Source organism: Malaclemys terrapin, chromosome 1 (genome assembly GCF_027887155.1).
Source record: "Malaclemys terrapin pileata isolate rMalTer1 chromosome 1, rMalTer1.hap1, whole genome shotgun sequence".
In the NCBI taxonomy this organism is placed as follows: Eukaryota; Metazoa; Chordata; order Testudines; family Emydidae; genus Malaclemys; species Malaclemys terrapin.
The window spans coordinates 307,459,668-307,484,155 of record NC_071505.1 but is presented as its reverse complement, the minus strand read 5'-3'; the positions used below and the strand labels follow the sequence as shown (position 1 = coordinate 307,484,155).

General features: G+C 40.4%; 1 protein-coding gene across 4 annotated transcripts in view; it reads left to right on the top strand.

The window, feature by feature from the left end:
* The window catches only part of PAN3 (poly(A) specific ribonuclease subunit PAN3), a 121,571-nt gene that overhangs the window by 76,203 nt on the left and 20,880 nt on the right, over positions 1-24,488 (top strand). For 2 of the 4 annotated variants that reach the window (XM_054015382.1, XM_054015379.1), the window contains 8 exons: positions 2,484-2,731; positions 4,185-4,289; positions 5,182-5,239; positions 7,635-7,796; positions 8,124-8,240; positions 9,394-9,495; positions 15,500-15,665; positions 16,133-16,220. In XM_054015382.1, the coding sequence (XP_053871357.1) occupies positions 2,484-2,731; positions 4,185-4,289; positions 5,182-5,239; positions 7,635-7,796; positions 8,124-8,240; positions 9,394-9,495; positions 15,500-15,665; positions 16,133-16,220 (1,046 nt within the window). The remainder of the gene's footprint in view (positions 1-2,483; positions 2,732-4,184; positions 4,290-5,181; positions 5,240-7,634; positions 7,797-8,123; positions 8,241-9,393; positions 9,496-15,499; positions 15,666-16,132; positions 16,221-24,488) is intronic. The other 2 variants (XM_054015381.1, XM_054015383.1) reach the window with 2 other exon arrangements.

Below are 24,488 nucleotides of genomic sequence, written 5' to 3'. Positions count from 1 at the left end.
GCAGGGCTGAACTTCATGCACACTTCAAATTTTGACTAGTAAGCATAATACAGTATGCAAAATTGTGTAATGGTAATCATCCCTTTCTCCTGTTTCCCTTCCCTCCTCTCTTTTGCTTTGCTAAACAAACATAACTTTCTAAACATTAGATGTATTCATTTGACTACTGCAAATGGAAATATATCTTGTTAACATTGAAAAATGGATGAAACTATACCTATAACCACAGCTGGGTGGTACATTGCTTTATTGGCCCCATGAGAATGGTTTTGAGAACATGAACAGATGTTCATAGCGTACTTTTAACACAGACCCTGGACTATATTTATACCCAAACGAACAAGATATACAGTACAATATAACTTTTTTTGCTGTTTACAAACTTTACCACATAAAGCAGTCTTAGACATTATTTCATTAAGTGGTGGCTACTGCTTTTCCAGTCTTTAACTGCACACTTTAATTGAACTAGTTCTTTTTCAGTAAACTCTTTGAAGCAATTACTTTGGTATAGTTTTGGATCACTCAGTAATAAATACTTTTAATTAATAGTCAGTTATTTTATAACATAAAATAACTGAAATAGGATAGAAGAGACATACTCAAATCTTTCCCTGGTTTAAAGAATTGTGTAGTGGACATAAATTGTATGAAATTCATTTTGATTTTGTAGGCCATTATTTTATTGGCTTTCCTTCCATATTTGACTCGGTATATTGTTTCCTATGAAATCATTATCTCTTCTCCACATTAAAGTGGGAGAAAATACACAACCTTCATATCTGCTCTCTTGTTAAAATTAGTGTTTTAATATAATATGCAGTAATTGTTTAACCACTATTCAATTGCTCTAGACTATTAGTGGGTGCTCCTTTTTTTAATGGAGAAATCTTGCTTTTCTATGCAGCATAAATATGGATGCTAACTTCATAGCATAACACTTTGTGCTGGAAGAGTTAATTGAATTGTAATCACACATTCTGGAACAAGCTAGAACAATTTAGGCAGGGGTTAAAGAGGAAAAAAAACAGATCAGGACTCTGTGGAAGGCTTCATAGAGCCCCTCTTAAGAATACTTCAAAGTATTAAATTTAGCCATTCTGAATCTAGTCATTCAGAAGTACCTATTTATAATTTTCATTTTTGATTATACAAAATACAATATGTATTGCCACAATAGAGCAAGCTGCCATGCCAGAAGTCTAATATGGCTCACATAAATAAAAAATGCATAAGACGACGTATTAAAGATAAACATGTTTTGGAATTTGGGAAAGTCGCAAGATTTTTTTTTCAGGGTTTTTGTGAAAGATAGAAGAAATTTTTTTCTGAGGAAATCTTCCAATTTTGTTGATGGAAAGAAACAGACCTAACTTATTATGCATGTCTTTTGAGCTGCCTAAAAATCTTTACTAGAACCAAAGCTAGAGTGCAAATTTAGTAAATAGCTTTTAATAGTACCATCAGAATACACTTTTTTCAGATGAAATTTTAGCTATTTTCAAAACCCAAGAAAGTTTACATTATTCCACAGCTTAATGTACTCTTTTAATTTTTTTTATCAGAAAGTCACCAAAAGTTACATTTATATCTATTAACATATTTGGTAGCTATACAGAATTGAGACATGGGCTGCATTTTACATGGTAGAATCTATATTCACTTTTGAATGTGATGAGGGATTTAGAGTGTAGGAGGGGCTCTGGGATGAGACAGGGGATTGGGGTGGGGGGTGGGTGAGGACTCCAGCTGAGGGTGTGGGCTCTGTGGTGGGGCCGTGGATGAGGGGTTTGTGGTGTGGTAGGGAACTCTGGGCTGGGGCAGGGGGTTGGGGTGCAGGAGGGGGTGTAGGGTCCTGGTGGCACTTACTGCAGCTTCTTTAAAGCACTTACTGCTTTACATTGAAAAACTTTCCTGATTATTTACTTGACTACCTGGTGTAAAAATTAAGGCTAATATATATTGACACATTTTCATTCCCTATATTATCTGCACACAACTAAACCAGTTCTGCCCCTACAAGCATGCCAATAATTTGGTTATTCCTCTGTCTTTGCAAGGCTTCTCTGCTCTCAGTCCCATCTCCCTCTTGACATACTGTATTCCGTGTGCCATCTTAATTCCTCCTCCTACATCTAGGTCACATGTTCTCCAGTCCCCCACCACAACTGTCCTGCTCTCCTTTTAAAAGAATCAAAGATTCAGATGGTTTTGGGTCTGTCCTCTTCCTGGGAAAAATGTATCTTCTCCATTTGTACTGCTACGTTGTCCTCTTAATGCTTCATAAAGAAATAGTGGTGCTTATGCCTTTCTGCTCCCTGCCTTCCTGCAGAAGGAAGTTGCAGCTTCCTGGCCCTTCTCAGCTACCAAAATTTCATTTTGCCTTGAACAAGTAGATGAGGTAGGTTTTTCAAGCCTTGAGTTAGTCTTTATATTTCCACAAAGCAAAAATTTGTTCAAGAAAATTTTCTTATCTTCTTAAGGAATGTCACTGTCTGCAGGATCTTCTCCTCTTCACTCCCCTAAAATTACTCCTCACACATCTCCTGCTCCTAGAAGAAGAAGTCATACTCCAAACCCAGCAAATTATATGGTGCCTACTAGTGCCTCTACTCCTGTTACTAATGCTGTCTCCCAACCTCCATCTACTGGCCAGGTGATTCAGAAGGAAACTGTGGGTGGAACAACATATTTCTACACTGATACAACTCCAGCCCCTCTCACAGGAATGGTATGTTTGGTTTTGATACCCTTATAACCTTTTTGACCTTATCTTAGCTTTTTCATAAAATGAAGATGTTTGAGTGATGTTTAATCTTGCTACTAATTTGTATTCTTTTGAAACTTGGCACAGAAGCTGTTACCTGGGTACTTTCTCTTGCCAGATCTTAATTTTGAGTCGTATTACTCAAGTGATATGAGAGTGCTATGGGGCAGGTTTTTTTCCTTTGCTGTTTCTGACTGTTCTGTTTCTGCACTTCTGTGCTGAACGTGTTAGGTTCCATCCCATGCCCCCCCAAGAAGGGCAGCATATTGGGACTCATCAAAAATTGAAACTAGGAGTAGGTTACTGAGTTGACTTATGCAGATGCTAAAATGCTGTGATGATGGGCGGGGGTGGTCATATAAGACCCTAAATCAGGGCTAGGCAACCTATGGCACGCGTGCTGATTTTCAGTGGCACTCACACTGCCCGGGTCCTGGCCACCAGTCTGGTGGGTTCTGCATTTTAATTTAATTTTAAATGAAGCTTCTTAAACATTTTAAAAACCTTATTTACTTTACATACAACAATCATTTAGTTATATATTATAGACTTACAGAAAGAGACCTTCTAAAAACATTAAAATATATTACTGGCACGCGAAACCTTAAATTAGAGTGAATAAATGAAGACTCGGCACACCACTTCTGAAAGGTTGCCGACCCCTGCCCTAAATAGTTGCATAATGTGGGTAATATTTAAATGGCAAACTGGAACTTACAATTTTGTGCAGAATTCTAGTAAAGGTTGACTAGAGAGGAAGCGTTCTGATGACAACTCAGAATTATGATGCCTTATGTTTTACGGAGTCTGGTCTGTTGTACGTGCACAAGACTTCTTGATGAAATTTCCATTAATTTAAAAGTTGTAACTAAGTATAGGAATTATAAGGAAAGATGGTAGGAAAAATCCATGGGTAATTAAAAGGGTACTGTCAACTCAAAAATCACGTTGTCTGAATAGCTGACCTATTAGTGTTACAACTTACAAGTAACACCTAAGATTATTATAACTGAAAGAGAGATGAGAAAACTTCTGTATCTGTTTTGCTTGTTTCCATTTGTGTGGGGTTTTTCACACAACAGCAAGAAGAATAACAATTTTAAAAAAATGCTAACTCCAAGAATAATCATCTTTCATTTCTGCAAGATAAAGAGAAACTTGCATTTACGGATGTGAAAGAAGGACAGTTAATGTTAGATTTAAAAATCATCTGAAGTTGCATTGGTTGTGAATGTCACATTAGAAAAATGTAGAGACTGCAAGAAGTACATTCATAGCACATGTACCATTTTGAGGATTTTAAGTCAAGTCAGCAGGGTTAAAAATGCTCAGAATAAAAGCATATCAAAATCAGATAAATGTTCCAAATTCTAAAGGAAATAAGTCTTAAATAATCTAATTTTCCCCCCCCTTTTAGGTATTTCCAAACTATCACATTTACCCTCCCACTGCACCTCATGTTGCTTATATGCAGCCAAAAGCAAATGCACCTTCCTTCTTCATGACAGATGAACTCAGACAGGTAAGCTGTCAGTGTTGAAGTAGAAATGATTTAAATATCTTCATGTAGTCTTTAAGAAAGTTGAGCAACCACAAACAACAAAAGGGAAATAGGCACATTAAAACCACTGAGATAATTCTCTTCATTCCAGACTTAAAAATATAATCACGTGACAGAAATAGAAGTACCATAAAAAAACAAAATTACAGTACTTGTAACTGTAATACCTTCTGCATGCCACATCTTTTTATCAAGAAAGATTACTTGAAGAGAAATGTTGTACTGTAAATCTTATGGAATTTCTGTACATGCTAAACATTTTGTGAGGCATTGGAGTTTTATTTTAAATTTGATTAGAATACAGCTAACTGAAATGGAAGTATAATCAGGAAAAAGTTCATTTATGTGGATTTTTTTATATACGGAGTACGTAGTTCTATTCCTTCGGTATATTTAAATGTATTATGAAGTTGGGTGTAAAGTTAACTGCCTCAGCATTTTCAGCATACCTGCTAGTTTTCTGGGGCAGAATACTGATCACCCCTGGAATTGCTCCGACTTGTTACGGTGTTTCTTGGTATCATGCCTCTGCCTTTTTCATGCTCCCTTTATAGCTCCTTTCTTCCACACGACACTTCCTTTTATTAAAAAAAAAAAGTCTCCATTGTAACCTCCTTCCGATGAGAATCAGTAGTCCTGAGGCAGCCTCCCTTTTGTGCAGGTTTTACCTGGGTGGAAAGTCCATAGATTCAACCCCTAATTTTTCCAAGCTGGTGATGAGAGTTCTCCTAAAAAGTCAATAGCTATTCTAGTATTGAAACCTGGCCTTTCCTAGGTATTATGCTGTAAATTTAGCAAAGATGATCAACTAAATTATGTTCTGTACTGTAAGGCTACATAATTTGTTCCTCAGGAGCTGATCAACCGACATTTAATAACAATGGCTCAAATTGATCAAGCAGATATCCCTGGTAAGTAACTAGAAAGTCAGTCATAATTGTCTGTGGTTATTCTAAGCAAGTCTTGTTTGCTCTCACAATTGTGTAGCACTACTAACTTTGTTACAAATAAGTATATATTAACAGCATGTTTTAGCAAAACTGTTCCTGAATTTAGTTTTTTATGAAGTGTAAGACTTGATCTGATTATACTAGAGCTGTTAATAACAGATGTCATTGTTTTAATACTTTGCCCCTTCAAAGCAGTTTACAAACATGAGGTCTCTACTGTTCACTGTTTCTTCTGCATATTTTCTTTTCTTTATTTTAAAATTCTTTAGCTGACTTAGTCTGGTTTTCTGTTTAACACCATTTATCTGTGCTTAAAAAGTAAGCAGTTCTTAACTTCACTAAGCAGATTTCACTTTTAGATCCTGTCCGCAATCCACATTGTAACTGATTTTTGTATCCAGTTAGTGGCATGGTTGGCTCTAAGCATGGTTTGCTTTCACGCATTCTATTGGGTGACTACAGTAGCAGCTAAGGTCTACTTTTTCAAAAGTGAATATGTATGCAGATCATCAGGAGAAAGACTTTTAAACCCATCAACTTGACTATGTTTCTAGGCTTCAGCTTTGTGTACTGCGGGTATGTCTACACTTAAAATGCTACAGCAGCACAGCTGCAACACTTCAGTGTAGACACTACCTATGCTGACAGGAGGGGTTCTTGAGCAATCTTTTCCTTTTGTATTAAAATACCCTGAGAGGCATTGGATGAAGGAATATTTAGGGTGCCACTTCACTACCAAGAAATAGGTGAACTGTTCTAGGAGCTTGTCTGTATAAAATCAGACCAAGAAAGTATTTTAATGAGGAAAAACAAGTAAAATTCCACAGGTTTAGTAATAAGCATTTATTGTGATACTTTTGAGAAATTCTTCCTAAACAAAGGCATTCAACCAACATCCATAATATTTGTCACTACTCAAAGGTATTTGATTTTTAATAAGAACTTTCTCCCTAGCAACCCCTCCCCCAACTTCTGCTTGAGCCCAATGGTCCTCAGTGCTTGTGAAGTCATCAACCTGTTTTCTTGTCCTTTTCTCCCCCGCTCCCCCCCTCCCCACTCCCTGCATATATACATACAGGATTGACTTCACTAAGTGATTTAAACAGGGGAAGATGAGTTGAGGAAGTAAAACCTTGTTTAAACTCAATGCCTTTACTAGTTAGGGCTTATCTACAGGGAGACTTAGTGCACAGCAAGCCAGGATGTAAATCTACAGCATAATAGCCTGCTCCACACTAACTGCATGTCTGGACCTTGCTACCACACTCTAAAGTTTCATAGTGCATTTTGACATACCGCCATTTGAAACAAGAGCATGTCAAAGCTCACTTCAGAACTTTTAGTGAACGATAGCAGGGTCCACATGGCCACTTAGTGCTCAGCAGGTTTGTATGCTAAGTATTCACACCCTGGCTTGCCACTCACTAAGTCTCCATGTAGACAAGCCTTGGTAAATGTGGGTTTGTTTAGAAGACTTTGTTTTTCCAAGACTCTCTCAACTAGTAAGATAGGTTGTGTTTTAAAATGCTAATTAACATGATTTTTGACAGATTTTGCACCTAGTGTAGATTGGGGAAGTTGTGCAGTTGCTCATCATGGTCAGTCTTTTGGAGAACTTATCATTGACCGCAGTCAGCTAACATGGTTTTTTATGCAGTTTGCCCTGTCTAGGTGCAAAGTTGGGACTAAAATACAAGTGTTAGCACATTAAATGACACATTGGAGAAAACAGCCTAGTTTCCTAGTCTCGACTGTCCTCCTAGATGTCTTATAAGCTGTCCAGTTCCCCTCACTCTCCAAACAAAATCGTGTATTCATTCTGAAAACTGACTGTCTGTCTTTGCTATTCTCTGCTGTTCTCATAATGGAAGTCAAGAGTTTACTGGGGGCTTCATATTCACAAGGCTTGTGTGGGTACTGGGGGTCATCCATGTCCCTTCATATCTTCATCCTCAGTAGCTGCAAGAAAAAGTAAATTTTCGAGGCAGACCAAAAGATTATCCCAATTTGGGCACCTGCCAATGTACTGCTCCCCACTATTTATGGATAAATTGGTTTAATGTTAGAATGAAGCTGGTACTTCATGGCACACAGTGCTTTTACTTCTCTTGTTTACTTTTAGTATGGCAAGACTATTTTTCAGAAAGCACATATATCTGTTATCCAAAAATATCTCACAGGAAACCATATTTGTGCCAAAGATAGAATTATGAATTTTAACTTTTTTTTGTTGCATGTATCTGAGACACAACACAAAGTATTGTTTGACATCTTAATAGTCAAATTTTCTTTACTACTGTAATATTGATTTTACAAATGCAATTAGTGTCTAATATATTTCTATAAACTGCTTTAGCAGTCCCTACAGAAGTTGACAGCTACCACAGCCTTTTCCCTTTAGAACCACTGCCACCACCCAATCGGATACAGAAAACAAGCAACTTTGGGTACATTACATCATGCTACAAAGCTGTAAATAGCAAAGATGATCTGCCATATTGCCTTCGGAGGATACATGGTGAGGGAAATCATAAGTTGTCATCTTTTTAAACTTCAATGCTACCTATACTTAAGCCTAAAACATTTGCACTTCTATAATACTACGCATAAATCTTAAATTGGCTTTGAAATGAATCATTCTGTTGGAATAAGAGAGCAGAGTTTGGCCTAGATAACAGTCCATAGTGTTGGAAATGAGCAAGCAAAGTTTTATATTGGTGTGCCTCTGTTGGTGGCAGCTCAGTACTTTCAGAACAGATACCAAAGTTTTTTTAAACAAATCTAATGGATCCTAAAATTACTGAATAAATGTAATTAAACTGTGTGGGTTTTATTCTCTTCTCAGGTTTCCGTCTTGTTAACACAAAGTGTATGGTATTGGTTGACATGTGGAAAAAAATTCAACACTCAAATATTGTAACTCTGCGTGAAGTGTTTACCACTAAAGCATTTGGAGAACATTGTAAGTTTCCGGGAATTGAACCGTTGAGGTAATTTTGAGGGTATTAGGGCAGTGGTTCTCACCTTTTTGGGTTGAGGACCCATTTGTAACCCTTGATGGCCTGTCATGAGACAGAGATCCCCTGAGACTCCCCGAGATCCAATGACAATCCCCTTCCACTGGTGGCAGTGGGGACTCCGAGCTAAGATTCCAGATGCTCCACAATGGAATTGGGGGAGGGGCAGTGAGCTGAGACCGCCAAAAAAACAGCCTCCCCTCCCCCCAGCCTATGATATCGGAGGACACGGGGTTGGAGGGGGATTTGGGGATTTGTAATGAAGGGGTTGGGGGTTCGGGGGTGCTGGAAAAGGAATTGGAGGGGCAGAGGGGTGTGGGGTGCAATGTTGGACTAAGGGAGGATATGAGGACAGAAGGGCCTGGGGACACAGCCCCCACACGTGGCCCATGGGGGGCAGAGGGTAAAAGGGTGGGATGGGGATTTTTCATCTTCAGGCTAAAGTGGGAATCTGGGGGAAGGAGTTGGGGGCAGAAGGGGCTGGTGGTGCAGTGGGGGAAGCGCTGGGTAGCTGGTGGCCATGATGGGTGGTATGACAGAGGGGGATTTGCCTGGTTGTGGGAGGAGGGGTACACTAGGGGGCCTGGGATGTGGGGCAGGATGGGATATGTAAGATGGGCAGTCACCTTCCTGTGGGGTGGGGGAGTACATCAAGGGGCCAGTAGTTACCAGAGAATGTGGCACCTACCACTCCCTCACAGCTACTGTCTTGCAGAGCTGCATGGGCTCAGCTCTCTACTCTGGGCATTAAGATTTCTGGAGCCACAGCTCCGCTTAGGTTTGGCCTGTCTCCCCTGTGAGGGGCCAGGCGGGACAAATTTGTGTGAGTGGCGTTGTGACCTGGTGCATGGAATCACATTCAAATTTGGCCTTGCTGGCCCCTCATCATCATGATGGAGGGGCAGCTGGGCCAAACTTGAGCAGCTCTGTGCCCCTGTGCACCAGATCACAATATTCGGACTGGGGAGCTGAGTTCAGCCAGCCCCGTAACCTTTTGATGCATTCTGGCAACCCGCTTTTGGGTCATGAGCTATGGGCTGAGAAACCGTGTATTAGAGTTGTTAATTGTTGTCACTTACACATCTTTTTATTTTTAAGCTCTTGTGTTTGCATATGATTTTCATGCTGGAGGAGAGACTATGATGAGCAGACACTTTAATGACCCTAGTGCTGATGCCTATTTCACTAAAAGGAAATGGGGTAAGGAAAATGCATTCAACTGTCACTTTAGAAACTATTTCAGATATCTGAGGTGTAAAGTTAGTTGGGCAGAGAAATAGGTAAGTTCAGCTTTATCATTTTTTAGTTAGTCAGATATTAATTATATTGTAAGTACCACAGAACAAGGGTCTTTACTTCTCTTTTCCTATTTTATTTGTAAAGTTCCTAGCACACTGTAAGTGTTATGTGAAAATAAATGTATGGGAAGTATTCTAAATAATAGACTGAACCAGTTGAGCAATGATGATTTTCCTAATGGAAGAAAATGCACAAGAAACTTGAGTAAGGAGGCTACAACAGACATGCCAAACCCATGGAAAAAACACAAACATTGGACTTGTTTTTGGCTTAATTGGCTTGTGAATTGCTTGTTGGCTAGTTTTTGGCTTGTAGCTTGTTCCTTGTTTGGCTTGTAGTTTGTTGCTGCTTCTTATTTTTTGGTCAGCTCCTAGCAAGCAGAGGCAAGGGGCAAGCAGGGACTGGGGTGAGGGAAGAGAGTCAGGGATGCACAGCGGGCCCGCCACAGCCCCAGATGCACGCGGGGGGGATCTAGTCACATAGAGGGTTGGGGTTGTTAGGGATTGGCTTGTTTTGGCCTTGTTTTGAAATGGGATTCGCTTGATTTTTGTCTTATTGTGAAAGTCGGGGTGCTTATTTAGCGCATGAAAGCGGGCAACTGTAAGCTACAACAACTTTTTGGCAGTATGGTCTACTAGATTGAACATGGGACTTGGGGTCAGGCTCTCCTGAGCTCTAATCCCAACTCTATCATTGGGTGGCACTTGGCAAATTACTTACCAGTGGGATTTTCAATACATTAAGGAATATCACACTTAAAAAAAAAAAAAAAGGGGGGGGGGGAGGGGGGAAATGCTCTACCAGAAACTCCATAACAATAATTATCTCACGGAAAGACGACAAATTCCCTTCTTGGGAATGAAAACTGATATACAAACAAGCAGCAAGACTCAAAGAAACTGGAATTGTACAAATAAATGAATTCTAAACAGAGTGCTTTGTCTGTTGAAAAATGAAAACCACAGTTTTCTGTTGTTTCATCTTTATATCTTATCCACATTGTAAAATACATCAAAACCAACATTGGATTATCCCAGTATACTACCAGAAACAGAAGATATTTTATGGAATAAAAGACAGCACATGGAAAGAATTTAAAAAAAAAAAAAAAAAATTAGGAAACAACAAAGTACAGGTGTTCAGTATAAAAATAAACCATAGATGTTAGTCCCCCCCTTTCCCCCATCTGTCACGAGAAAGCTTTACACCACATCCCTTCCAAAAAAATTCTGGAACAGTATTTGCAGATGACATGGCAAAATAAAAAAAGACTGACCACACAGACACCAGAAAGTGACATGTGAAACAGCTATGTAACCACAATTCTTTTCATTTAACTGTCAAAAACTAGCTTTGCTAGCTGATAAGATAGAGACAAATAAGGTTGCATACCTGAAACCAAATTCTCTTAATTCACTATTTCTACAGATTCACACCAAGTTGTGCATCACACTGTGGGGATTCTAAACCTTTAAAAGTAATAGCACCATTCAGGGTCTCATACTGCAGCATGCTCTTTGGGAATTTATAGAAAGGAAATCTCAACTTCCATATATCCCCTGCTTCAAGGAATCTGTGAAGGTAGTCAAGCCTGAGAATTCAAATTATAGGCACACAATCTTATTTTCTCTCTCAAATTGTTCACTGATGCCCACTCTTTCTGTTTGTTTAGAATTCATTTATTTGTACAATTCCTGTTTCTTTGAGTCTTGCTGCTTGTTTTGTATATCAGTTTTCATTCCCAAGAAGGGAATTTGTTGTCTTTCTGTGAGATAATTATTGTTATGGAGTTTCTGGTAGAGCATTTTTTGTGTGTGTGTGTGTGATATTCCTTAATGTATTGAAATATTACAAGACATGACAATGTCTCACATCTCTTTTTACACCAGCTAAAATTCCTCTTACTGTAGCAATCTGGCCTCAAAAGTACCTTGAACTGTTACTCTGCCTGAATGAATTATAATCAATGAATACAAATTAAGTATCAGATTGTTGTAAATAATAAACTACACCAAAATTCTACATATTTTAAATTGTTTGCTAAAGTAAACACCAGCAATATTAGAAATAATTTTTTTGGCAGCATTGGATGGCATTTCTTTCCAATCGATTTCTTAGATCAATACTACTTTCTTTTAGAAGAAAAAACAAAGACAAGCAAGCCTTCAATATCTATATCTATATCTCTTCCAGTCAATGCATTAAAAAGTTCTGAGTTATCTATACTTATTAACAAACCCCTCCAAAGGCTCTGAACATTAGTTTTCAGCGCTACAGATTGCTTTTCTGCATACAGTCCTTTTTCAGCAAAGACACACAAGCCCCTTTTTGACCTATAGGTAGGAATCTGTTTACACTATAAGAACATAATTTGGAACTGAATCCATATCTTTCCCATCCCTGCCTCCAGAATAGTTCTCCAGAATATAGTCTGTTTTAAACTGTTTCTAGTCCTCACAATTGAGGACCTTGAAAATGTGAACATTGTAAGTTGATGTGAATATAGTCTTTCTGTATCAACAAACAGGCAGAAACTAATAGCTCTGGGAGGTATAAACTGCACCTTTTTATTGCAATAGCAAGTTGACACTGAAACCTAAAGATAACACTTTAAATGGAAACTAACTATTTCACTGCTGCTGATTGTTTAGTTTGTTCCACTGACATCCTCATAGCACAGAATTATAAAACTAGGATGATGGGCTTTTACTTATAGCAAGAAATAAATGGCTCGCTTATGTAAGAACTGTCATCTTGAAAATATTTCTAATCTCTTCAGTCATTCATCACGTGCTGAAGTCTTTTAGATCATGACCTTGTGAAAGATGACAGTGGAATTATTTGCAGAATACCAGGAATAGGTTTATTCTTTTCTTCTGGTGTTTGCTCTGTAGAGAGTGGATATAATCTAAATTTGCCTGCTACAGTTGTTGTTTCTACTCTTTTTTGGTTTTACTGCAGGGTGTAATGGCATAGGCACCTTTTCATTACCAGGTATAGGACCTCTGTGGAACTCCCTGCCCTTGGTATATAGCTTTCCTGTTTGTGTTTTGTTCATTTTTGGAATCTTTTTGATCTGCTCCTCATGAGTTTTATCCCACGGTTATCAACTTTCTGGAAAAGTGCTTACCTCTGTTTACTCAAGTGATCACCACTTAGGCCAGCCCAGGTGTCAGACCTTGCTCAGGTGTGAGTGGCCACACTGCAAAGCCATAATCCGGTGCATCTACTCAACATCCTACACACTGGGGTTGCACTCTGTCATGCTTTCTGGAGTGGCTAATAACTGTGAGTGCCAGGCTGAGGGAAGACTGTCAAAAAGGCACACAAACTGGTGGTATGTTGATTTCACCAACCCAGTAACAAATATGAACTCCTGAATCACTGATTTAGCTAATATTCAGAAAGGGAATCTAGCACCTGCCTTCCAGATTTGAACACCCTCAAAATTCAGGAGTGCTCAAGCTCAGTTTGAGCAGCTGTTACTTCATTTCTCCCACTGTAACTTGCTGTAGAAAAAGTAGAATAAATTGAGCAAGAAATGCTTCCCAGTGGTTGTTAGGACTGGAATTGCTATTTTCAACAGCCATTGCTTTTAAGTTTTAGTTTTATTTCTTTAAAAGGAAGACGGTAGTATTGCTTTGGCAAATTCCCCATAGAAACAAAGAATGGAACAAAAGAATAATAAAGGCACCTTAACTTTTCCTCATTTATGTAGGACAGTCTTATAATATGCATCCAGATATCCTTCAATCAGACAAGCTGAAAATTGTTCCACTTTACTGCAGTTCTGTAACCATATGGGAACCAATCCTGTCTGTGTTCTGTGCACATCCAAAATGACCCATCCAGGGAGCGAGTTACCAGTGACCCAGGGCTGGGGCGGCAGGAGGGTGAAGTTGCGGGGAGGGGGGGAGCCCAGGGCTGGGGTGGGGGGCAGCCAAACATTTTTTTGCTTGGGGCAGCAAAAAACCTAGAGCCGGCCCTGAGTATGAAATGAAATAAAGTGCATGTGTGAGTGACAGAGACTTGCCCAATAAGGGAACATCCTGTCCCCCTGACATGAAACCGTGATCGATATGAATGATGAAGAGGGGATATTTTAAAAATGTGTGTAAAGTGAGACTACTGGTGTAAACAGGTTTGTGGAGGATGATTCACATACTGATTCATCAGCAGGGCAATAAATCTAAAATTAAATCATCAGGAGCCTCCATGTGGTGTGCCAGAGTTCTGTGGGTTAGAAGAGGAAGTGTCTTGTCCTTCAAAATCTGAACCAAAGGAACTTTCACCACCAAAAGTGAACTAAAGATAAAGATGTTAACAGAAATTAAAGTAAGACACACTCCTATCCCACTGGCCTTCCCCAAACCCCCCAGACAGTAACATTTCATCTGGAATCATCTACAGCAATGTGCTTTACTTTTCAACAGTCGCTGTTAACTACAGTCTTGAGCAATTTCCCAGAAATGTTGATGCATTCCTCAGGGAAAACCAACAAACTGACATATGGAAAAGGATGAAGATATTTGTAAATTTCTCAGCATTGAGGCACATATGTAAGAGTACTTTTGAATCAGAGCCTTACTAAGAAGAGCCACATTGATGACCCTGATATTCCCAAAACAAGCACTAATGCGGCCTAGTGAAACATCTGAAAAGAACTAATCTGTTTTGCCCTGAAAAGGGCAAATTTAGTTCTAGTACGCCTGTTCTGGAAGCATTGTTTCCACTGTAGCCCTTCTTTATGCCTCACAAACAGCAACATCTTTTAGTTGCTGAGTGTCTTCAGTATTAACAACCTGTCCCTCTCTACAAAAAATCAGTCTCCCTATTTCTAGTAGTAATTTTAGGTCAGTCATTAAAATCAGCCACTAAGATCTGCACACTGTGTATTTTGCTGTTCTAGGAGGGTGGCTTTTGGGCTATGATTTGGAAATGGATTGAAATCAGGTTGCTTTTACATGGCTCATTAAACATTAATACTGTAGTAATGACTGAGTTACTAGTGACTTGGGTCACAATGAAACAAATGATGTGGGGTAATAAGGCTCAGCATTCCAATTCTGTTGAACCATACAATCTTTCATTCTTATTTCCCTAATGGAATTTGAAATTAACTTGTTTGTTTTTCTTGTCTGTACACTCTGGGATTGGGGGAAGAGTTAATTTATACTCCTTTCTATTCTCTATATAGCGTAAGAGCATAATTGCCCAGTACCAATTGCAGATAAGCAATAGTTATTGTGGTATATGCTTTTTGTTTTGGAACGTTTTTGGTTTCTGCTTTTTTGAGTATCGTGATGCATCAACAATCAGACTGCAACAGTCAGTTTTTTAAAACCTATTGTCTTTTCGTACTGAATTTTCATCTTAACTTTTAAAATGACTTAATTTTCATGAATTTTAATCAAAAGTTGTAATATCTATGGAAGGAATTGTCACCGTTTTTGAAGATCTATTTTGACCATTCAAAATTATCCATTTAAAATGTTGGTGGTACTTTTTCAGTAAGCGTACATGTCTATGCTACAACCTAGGAGTGGGATTCCCATCCCCTGTACACATGGGCAGCGGCAGCACAGGCTAGCCGCTCCAAGTATGTACCCACAGGGTTACAGTGGATTTGTACTCTGGGCAGCTACAGTGTTGCCACTGCCCATGCTACAGCAGCTACACTACTATTTTTAGCATGCTAGCTCAGATGTGAGCTAGCAAGAGTGTGTACGCAAGCTGGGAATCCACTTCTAGTTCGTACTGTAGATGTAGCCTTAAAGTAGAATGAAATTGAGGTACGTTGGTCAATTCATTTCAAAATACATTCACTTAAATTTTACATACTATCCTTGAAGTTAAAGTTGGCTGCATTTTGTTTGTTCATTGATACTATAATATTTGCTTTTAGGTCAGCATGATGGGCCTCTGCCCCGGCAGCATGCTGGGTTATTACCAGAGTCTCTTATTTGGGCATATATTGTGCAGCTCAGCTCTGCATTGAGGACCATTCATACAGCAGGATTAGCATGTCGAGTTATGGATCCAACAAAGATTCTAGTAACGGGCAAAACAAGGTAATGGAAAACAGCCTTTTCAAATTAGATTGTGGACTACTATTAAGATCTGTGTGCAATGATAGCTTTTAATTACATACCTCTGCCAGATATGGGGAAACAACTTAATAATTTGATTTAAATGTTTTATGTTGGCCCAAGATTAATGAAGTGGTAAAGGTTTGATGCTAGAAATCAAGTTCTACTAAATTAAGTTTAGAAGGATTTACATCTTGCCTTCTGAAAACATCCAGTAAGCAGCATGCATGTTTGTGGATCTATCCACTTAAGTTCTTACCTAGAAAGCTTTCAGCAGCAGCATGTTATTTTAATAAAAAATTCTTAGTAAGCTAATTGGCAGAAGGAGAGCGGAGATGACTTTTTTTGAAATCTTACCCTGTATTTTATATGATAAATGTCAGAAAAAAACTAATCATCAAAGATAAAATCTTACCAAATCTCTTCCCTATTTCCTGTTTGTTTCAAAGGTTACGAGTGAATTGTGTTGGAGTCTTTGATGTTTTAACATTTGATAACAGTCAGAATAATCCACTGGCACTAATGGCTCAGTTTCAGGTAGGATGATAATGCCATGCTTGCTTTATAATAAGTTGATTACTGTTAGATAATATGTGCCAGGAACACCTCTTAATTCCATTTGAAACATTAATTTTTATTAAGGCCTAGACATTTGTAGGCGTCAGTGTATATATATTTTTAACAATCTTTGGTATTGGCATATGTTTTTCTCCCTAAGCTGTGTACATTTATTTGTGATTTGCATATATGAGCTATCATTTTGTTACTGTTGAAACTTCAGAAATAAGCTAGTACGTGTATATTGACAATAAGCAAAGCATAGGTCAGCTTACTTTGCAAAACCACAAAAATCAGAATTGGTTGGAATTGAGATTCCTTTTTAAAAGAAGGAAAAATCTTTTAAATTTAGTATGAAAACTTGAGTGAATACTGGAAAACAAATTTAGGATATGATGTGCACACGAAGCTACTGCAGAATTGGGCGCATGTGTCATGTAGGGTTTTAATAGAAAATGAGGTCAATGAACAATTAATGGGTGAGTTGTACTTTTGTTTCTGCTTTTCCATTTTCATGTTGTTATAGCCGGAATAGCTCAAAAGTAAGTGTGTGTACTCTAAGGGCAAGATAGCTTAAAAAAAAAAAAAAGATTTTTAAAAATTTGTACTTGCACTCAGTCTCCTCTCCTCCCCCCATCTTTAAATGTGCTCACTACATCAGGATTTAAACAAGGATGACTTCTCGCACAACCCCATTTCCAATATTTATACACTCCACATACTTCCTAGATTAGGAAGACTCCCTTTAGAGTCAATAAGTGCTACACCATAATTACTTGGAGGACTTCTTTCCCTAACTCCCCCTTGGGGCTGATTACCCTGTCTTCAGAGCATTTTCATCTTCTGCCAGCATTGGGAGTGTAAGACCACAGTAGGGAATTAGTCTTAGCTTATTTTCATTAAACAAGCTTAGTCAGTGAGAGAATTGCTTATTTATACATACATAGTAATTAATAAATGGGAAGTTTGAATAAGCTAGTTTCTGCCTTGCTAAAACTCAAAACTACTTCTGAGAAATGTAGTAGCTTTTTGTTAGTGATAGAGTAAACAGCTCTCCGTGTACATTAACTTGTTTCTTATTTCTTCTTAGTTGGATATCTCCTGTTGTGTGTTCTTTGTAATCACTTAGTAGAAAAGAAATGGCTAATAAAATCCATTATCTATTCAGCCCTTTTTATTCCGACTCTACAGCTTTTCTTCCAAAACCCTTGTCTGGTGGACCTACCACACATAAGCACTGCTTTCAACTTACGACTAATTGCTCAGTAGCCTGAGGATGTTAGTAGGCAAGAGTTGTCTGACTGGCATTTCTTTTAGACCCTTGTTAACATCAAGCTGCTCCTACTGTATTGCTGATCCAGAGAAGTACTGTTAGGTGTTTAGTGCAGGAGACGATGTAAATAGAGGCAGTCTGAAGCTTGTCTCTTTGCACCCCTTCTGCCCCACTTTGCATCTTCAGAGCACCAAGACTGAGTTTCCATCTTGAACTTTACTAAAAGATTCATTTTATTTTCACTCTTCTGAGCAGGTGAGGTTGTAAAGTCTCCATTTGCCTGCCCCCCAACAACAATTTGGGGATACAACACAAATGAGAGAAGTGTTGTTGGCAATTGTGTTTAGGATTCCCAGTCACCCCCTACTTATCATTCCCTCCAACAAAGAAAATTATAGAATGGCCACTTCCTTTCCTTCTCCCTCTCCCCCCTGAACTCCACTGGGACGCTTGCGTCTCTTACAAATGTAAAAAGTTACCTGTTGGCTTACCGCCCAGCCAATATGCATTTTCTTATTGCTCACTTCAGTGGCTGAAGGTTTTTTTTTTTTTTTTTTGTAACTTTCTGGCCACATCCTGTTGTGCATACAGATAAGAAAGAGCGAAAGGAGGATAGAGACGGAAAGAGAGGTCTGAGAAAGGAATTAATTATTTTTCTGGTCTATTTTTTAGTCCTTTTTAGTCTTTCAGACACATGAATAGAGTGTGATACACATTAAGTTACAAGTTAAAAATGTAGGCGATTGATAAGGGAAACTAAAGGAATCAAATATTTTGATTATGAATAGGAATAAAGAAGACAATAAGGATTTTTTTTAACATATTAGGAACAAAAAATCTTAAGTCCAGTCCATTGCTAGATTTGAATAGGGATATAGAACGTGTATAAATGTTCAATAGACATTTCTATTCTGGAATTGGAGCAAAGCAGGAGGATGTATTCATCCCATATGGTGATGTAACCATCCCATATGATATGGATGGAATCAAAAGCTTATCTGTAACCAAGGAGGATGCGATGCATCCATCTGCTCAAATAAGATATATTCAAATCAACAGGCCCAAGTCAACTAGTTCTTTTAAGACTCATATAAGTTAAGAATTCTCTGAACCACTAATGTTAATTTTTTAACAAGTCTTAGAAAAGTAGGAAAACTCCAAAGAATTGGAGAACTGCCAGTGTAGTTCTAATATTTAAAAAGGATGAAAGGGGTGACCCAGGGAATATAGACTAGTTAGCTGGGCAAAATAATGGAAAGGTTAATTTGGGATTCTATTTTTAGCCTCTAATTCTTTGTTGAAGACCAATGCCCGTCAACTTGTTTTCATGGAAGGTTGGTCTTTTCAAACAAATCCATTACCTTCCTTTCTTTCTTTTTCTTTCTTTCATAAAATTATGAGCCTGGTAGATAAAAGCAGTTCTTTTGATATAATATACTTGGATTTCTCCAGGGAAAATCCCTGGTCTTTAGGCACAGCCCATCCTGCGAGGCAGTTATGTCTCTGAATGATGGACACACGAGGTACCTGTTCTGTCTTGGTGAGTGGCATGTTCCAGAGCACCGTGAAATTTGTAGGTCCTTCTCAAAGGAGACCCAGCACTCAAGAGGTGCACCGGAAGTTGTTGTTCAGTGAGACCTGTCTCCAAACCATGATCTCATGGGTCTAGCCCTTGGAAGTCCAGAGGGTTTCTAAGTCCTCCCTGCTCTCCACATTCAGACTGCCTGAAGACCATCCCAAACTGCTACCCTCCTCATCTGGGAAGTATAAAGATAGGTTGGGCTCTGACCACAGCTTTTCTAAGGAAAAGAAGGGGAAAATCGCTTTCCCCAGATCTAACTCTGAGGCCTTGTAAAATCATCAGGCTGTCAAAGGTGCCTCAAAAATTAGAAAAAGCTAAGAACTGGAGCTGGTACCAGCAGAATGGAACCACACACATTAGAAGCACTGACAGGTGCCTTTGCAATCATTTTAGCCTTCTCAGAACCAAGCAAATCAGAGAGGCTACTGGCAACCTCGGCACCAGGTAGAAGCCCTACCCCAGTACCAGCCGTTCTAGAGCTTCCTGCATTGGATCCATCATTGTCACCTCTGCGCTGACTGGCAGGCATATCACTAGGACCAGTGCGCTCGTGCCTTTTGAAACCACACTCACCTCTGATGCCTACCAGATTCCTGGACTCTGCAGCCTTGTTCCTCCTACCCTGGAGCCATGTGCCCTTTCGACCTATGGGTTGAGCACGCCCCGTTTTGGAACATTCTTCCCTTTTTGTCCTCTGACTCGTAGGGAGGTCACTCGGCCAGGTAAAAAGACTCTCTGTGGTATTAGCTTCACTCGAGCTAAAGACCATCATATCCATGACCATTGCCTGAACCCAGTACTGATCCAGCCCGGTACCATTCAAACAGGGTATGTAGGGTATGTGTAGGCCTTGGGGTCCTCAGTATTAGTGAGGTTCTTACCCACGAAAGCTTATGCTCCCAATACTTCTGTTAGTCTTAAAGGTGCCACAGGACCCTCTGTTGCTTTTTACAGATTTAGACTAACACGGCTACCCCTCTGATACTCAACTTCCCCACTTCACTCAGGGCACAGTCAATCACCTTTATGCCACCATGTGGATTCGCCCACACCATGTTCTTTGCAATGGACTCGGAAGCAGACTGCTCATCTAAGGTTACCGCTGAGGAACAGACAGCACCAGCATGACCCCGTGTTTGCCAGACATCTTGGCATCAGACCTGTCGTCGTCTTCCCCTGAAGATCATAAACTGTTTCAGGACCTCATGAGACTGGTGGCAATATCCTTAAATATCCCCACTGAGAAGGCGGTAGGACACACCACAAAAGCTTCTCTGTATTTTATGCTCATCAGTACTGGGACATATAGCGATCTCTATCAATAAGGGGCTATTGGAACCTGCAAAAGCGCTTTGGCAGACATGCCTCATTGGCACCAACATCCAAATGAGCAGAAGATGGTACCAGCTCCTGGTTACCAGGTATGAACAATTTTATTCCTGCCCGGTAATGGATCTCTGGTGGTTACAGCAGCCACCAAAAGAACTCATCAGGGCCTCCAGAAATTGACCCCAAAAGTCAAGAAACCAAGCCTATTGAAGTATTGGGCCGAAGTCCTATTCTACTTCGAGCCTCCAGATGAGGATCTGGAATGATCAGGAAGTATTTGCAAACTATGACCATATAAACTGTTGTGTTCTAAAGTGTGACAGGCTTCCTCAGGACTTGACACTGTCCTCAGCCAGAATGGTCTGAAACACTTATGGTGACCAGAACTGTTCTGCGGGCTGCCTTGGATATGACACATTCAACTTCCAGAGCAAAGTCAACCCTTTCTCCAATTCAGACCACCTGATCTCTAGGGGGCACAGATTCTGGTTCTTAAGGAGGAAACATTCTGGTCACATCTCCCTGCACTGGCACTGGCCAGAGAGCACATTTGACTCGGTGCCTGAGGACAGGATACCAGTCACTTTGTGTTCTCTGCCCTCTCTTCCATTCGACAACAATCTGGCTCACTTCCAGCAGACCTGGTCCAACATTGCCTGAGACCATTTGTTTTGGAGGTGGTCCAGAGAGGCTATGCTATCCAATTCCTCTCCCACGAGATCCTGCTTCAACAAGAAGTTCAGTCTCTTCTGCCTCTGGGTGCTATAGAAGTTCCCCCTCAGCACAGGGGCAAGGGATTCTATTCAAGGTATTTCTTACACCCAACAAGTCTGGGTTGGGTTCTAGACTTCAGAGCTCTCAACACTTATATCAAGAAGCTCGCACTCAAGCTGGTCTCCCTCGCATCCATTATTCCTTCCCTGGACCAGAAAGACTGGTATGCTGCCCTCAACCTCAAGGATGTGTACTTCCATACTGCAATTCATCTGGCTCACAAGAACTTGCTAAGATTTGTGTTAATCCACAAACATTATCGATACCAAGTATTGCACTTCAGGCTTTCTACAGTGCCCTGCGTTTTCACCAATTGCCTCGTGGTGGTAGCAATTCATCTGAGGAGGACCAGCATCTAAGTCTTTCCATCCTTGATCAGGGGCTGGCCGGCCTGGGTCCACTCTCAATCTCAGGTAAACAAATACGAAAAAATCTACGATTAAATCCCATCCAACCTTTGGAGCCAGGCTCAGTGTGGACACAGTGACGGTCTACCTGCTGTCCAACAGGTTTTGGCCTATGCAAGATCTTGGCTCCCACCTCCTGTCTCCACCCACTCACATGGATAAGGATCTGCCTCCAGCTGCTGGGTCTCATGGCAGCATCTACATTTGTTACTCTATACGCAAGGCTCTTGTTCCAGTCATTTCAAACATGGCTTTCCCGAGCTCGCATTTCAAAAAGACGCCACCTAGACAAACTGATGCTTCTCTCCCTGACAAACCTCCAGTTTCTGGGTTGGTGAAAGGACCAGTGTAATGTATGAGGGGCATTCCATTCAGCTCGCTCCCACCCACCCAGACACCCGCCCTCAGATTCACTACCAATGCTTGATGCTTGGATGGGCCACACACATGGGCAAACCTTATGGTTTGAGGTCTGTGGTCTACTACAGAAAGGGCTTTGTTTATCAATGGTTTAGAATTCAGGGCTGTGTACAGAGCACGTATAGCCCTTCCTTCCAGACATTCATGACTGCTCAAGTTTGGAAACATGGCAGCTGTCTTTTATCTGAACAAACAAGGAGGGGCCAGATCCCTGACCTTATACAAAGAGGCCACTCAGCTCTGGGATTTTGCCATTCAGCACATTACCTTGTCAGCAATCTATTTCTGGGGGCTGATAACATGAGGACAGATATCACAGAAGACTCTGTTCAGGCTGACTAACAGTGGTCACTCCAGAAGGATATTCTTCAGGACATCTTTTGCCTTTGAGGGACTCCCCACACAGATTTCTTTGTGTCTTCAGAGAACAAGTGTCCTCATTTTTGTTCATGAGGAGGCCACATCCAGGCAGAGGCCTTCCTCCTCCCCTGACTATTGTATGCATTCCTTTCCATCCTGCTGCTGCTTCTAAAGACTTTGTGGAAGATCAGATGAGAAATCCAGGGTTACCCTAATAGCCCTACTGAGGCCCAGGCAAACATGGTTCGGGGACCTCCACAACCTCACCGTTATCCCCAGTTCCCCTATCCTAGATCGCCAACCTTCTAGTCTGCAATGGGGTCGCTGTCTTGCCTCAGAACCATGACTCCCTCCACCTGATGATGTGGATGCTTGCTGGTTGATACCGGTGGAGTTGGCCTGCTCGCAGGAAGTCCTGAGCATCCCTATTAATCGCAGGAAGATTGCACTAGATCCCACTACCTCTCTAAATGGACTGGTTTACCAGTGGGCCTTATGACATCAGACTTTTCCTATGCACTCTGGAATACAAGAGATTCTGATTACCCTGTACATCTGAAGAACTCTGGTCCCTCACTGTGCTCACTCCAGGTTCACCTTGCAGCCGTTTCTGCAGTCCACCTCCCTGTTGACCAGTTTTCTCCCACTTTATGATTAAAAAAAAAAGTTTAAGGGTATTTTGAAGATATTCCTGTTGGTCAGAGATCAACCCCAACTTTGGATCTCAATTTGGCCTTTTCAGAGTTTGACACCCACTCAACTAATGGCTGTATGCGCTTTATGCACTACCTTTCAATGATGATGGCCTTCCGCTTGACAATTACATCTACTAGGAGAGTTGGAAAACTGCAGACATTGATGGGAGGGGCACCTTGTACCATCAGTCATAAAGACAAAGTCTTTGAGACTGTATCCCAGATTTCTTCCCGAGGTAGTGTCTGAATTCCACATTAATGAAACCATCCACTTACCTGTATTCTTCCCCAAGTCTCACGTGGGCAAATCGGAGCAGAGGCTGTGTGCTCTAAACGTATGCAGAGGCATTTTATTCTGCCTGGACAGAACAAAATTCTTCCAAAAATCGCCTGGGTTTTTTCTTGACTGTGCAGAGGTTCAAAGGACAAACCATCTCTACTCAGAGAATTTCTAAGTGGATCGTTCAATGCGTTGGATCATACTACCAACTATAGTAGCCCAACAGGTGCATGGCCAGCTCACCAGAGCTCGGTCCATCTCTGTGACTTGTTTAGCACACCTTCCTATTTGGAACATTTACAGAGCAGCAACTTGGTCATCCATCCCATTCACAAAACATTATGCACTAGTACAAGCAGGCAGGGGGTGATACAAGCCTTAGAAGATCTGTCTTGAAATCCATTTTTACAGAGACTCCTTGTAACAGCCCTTGTAGGGGCTACTGCTATGGAGCCCACCTGACATACAATATGTATGTGGGCTATCACTTGAAGAAAGTGATTACTTACCAGTATGGTAATGGATGTTCTTTGAGATGTGTAGTTCATATCATGTTTCACATCCCACCTGCCATCCCTGCTACTTCATAGTCCTGATGTCAGATAGTGGCGAAGGAACTGGGCTCAGTGGGGTGACTCCCCTCTTATGCCCTTGTAAGATGCACCAGGGAAGTGAAGGTGCATGTGGTGGCCCGTGAATGCTGCTGACTAGAAAGTCTCTGACGCATGCGCACTGGATGCGCATTCACCTAACGTGGAATATGTATCTGGACTACACATCTCGAATATCGGTTTCTGTACAGATCAGTAACAACGTAATCCTTTTTGTTTGTGTAAGTCCTAATCCTTTTCTCCAGGTTGTTTAAGGTATACTAATGCTCACTGTGTCTTGTAAAGCTAATGTGGTCTGTCTGGAGATTCTCCATTTAATTATTTAGAAGTGTCCTCAGTTCAGACTGATAGATCACTGAAACCTGCCAACAACTTCTTAATCAGCTGTAATGCAATGAATAAAACATACACCTGAGGGTCCCCCATAAGTCATATAATGCATTGCCTTGTCTTCATTTACTATTTTATGTGTGTGGCACTTCTGTCATATGAAGAATTCTGTTTGATGCTACTTTT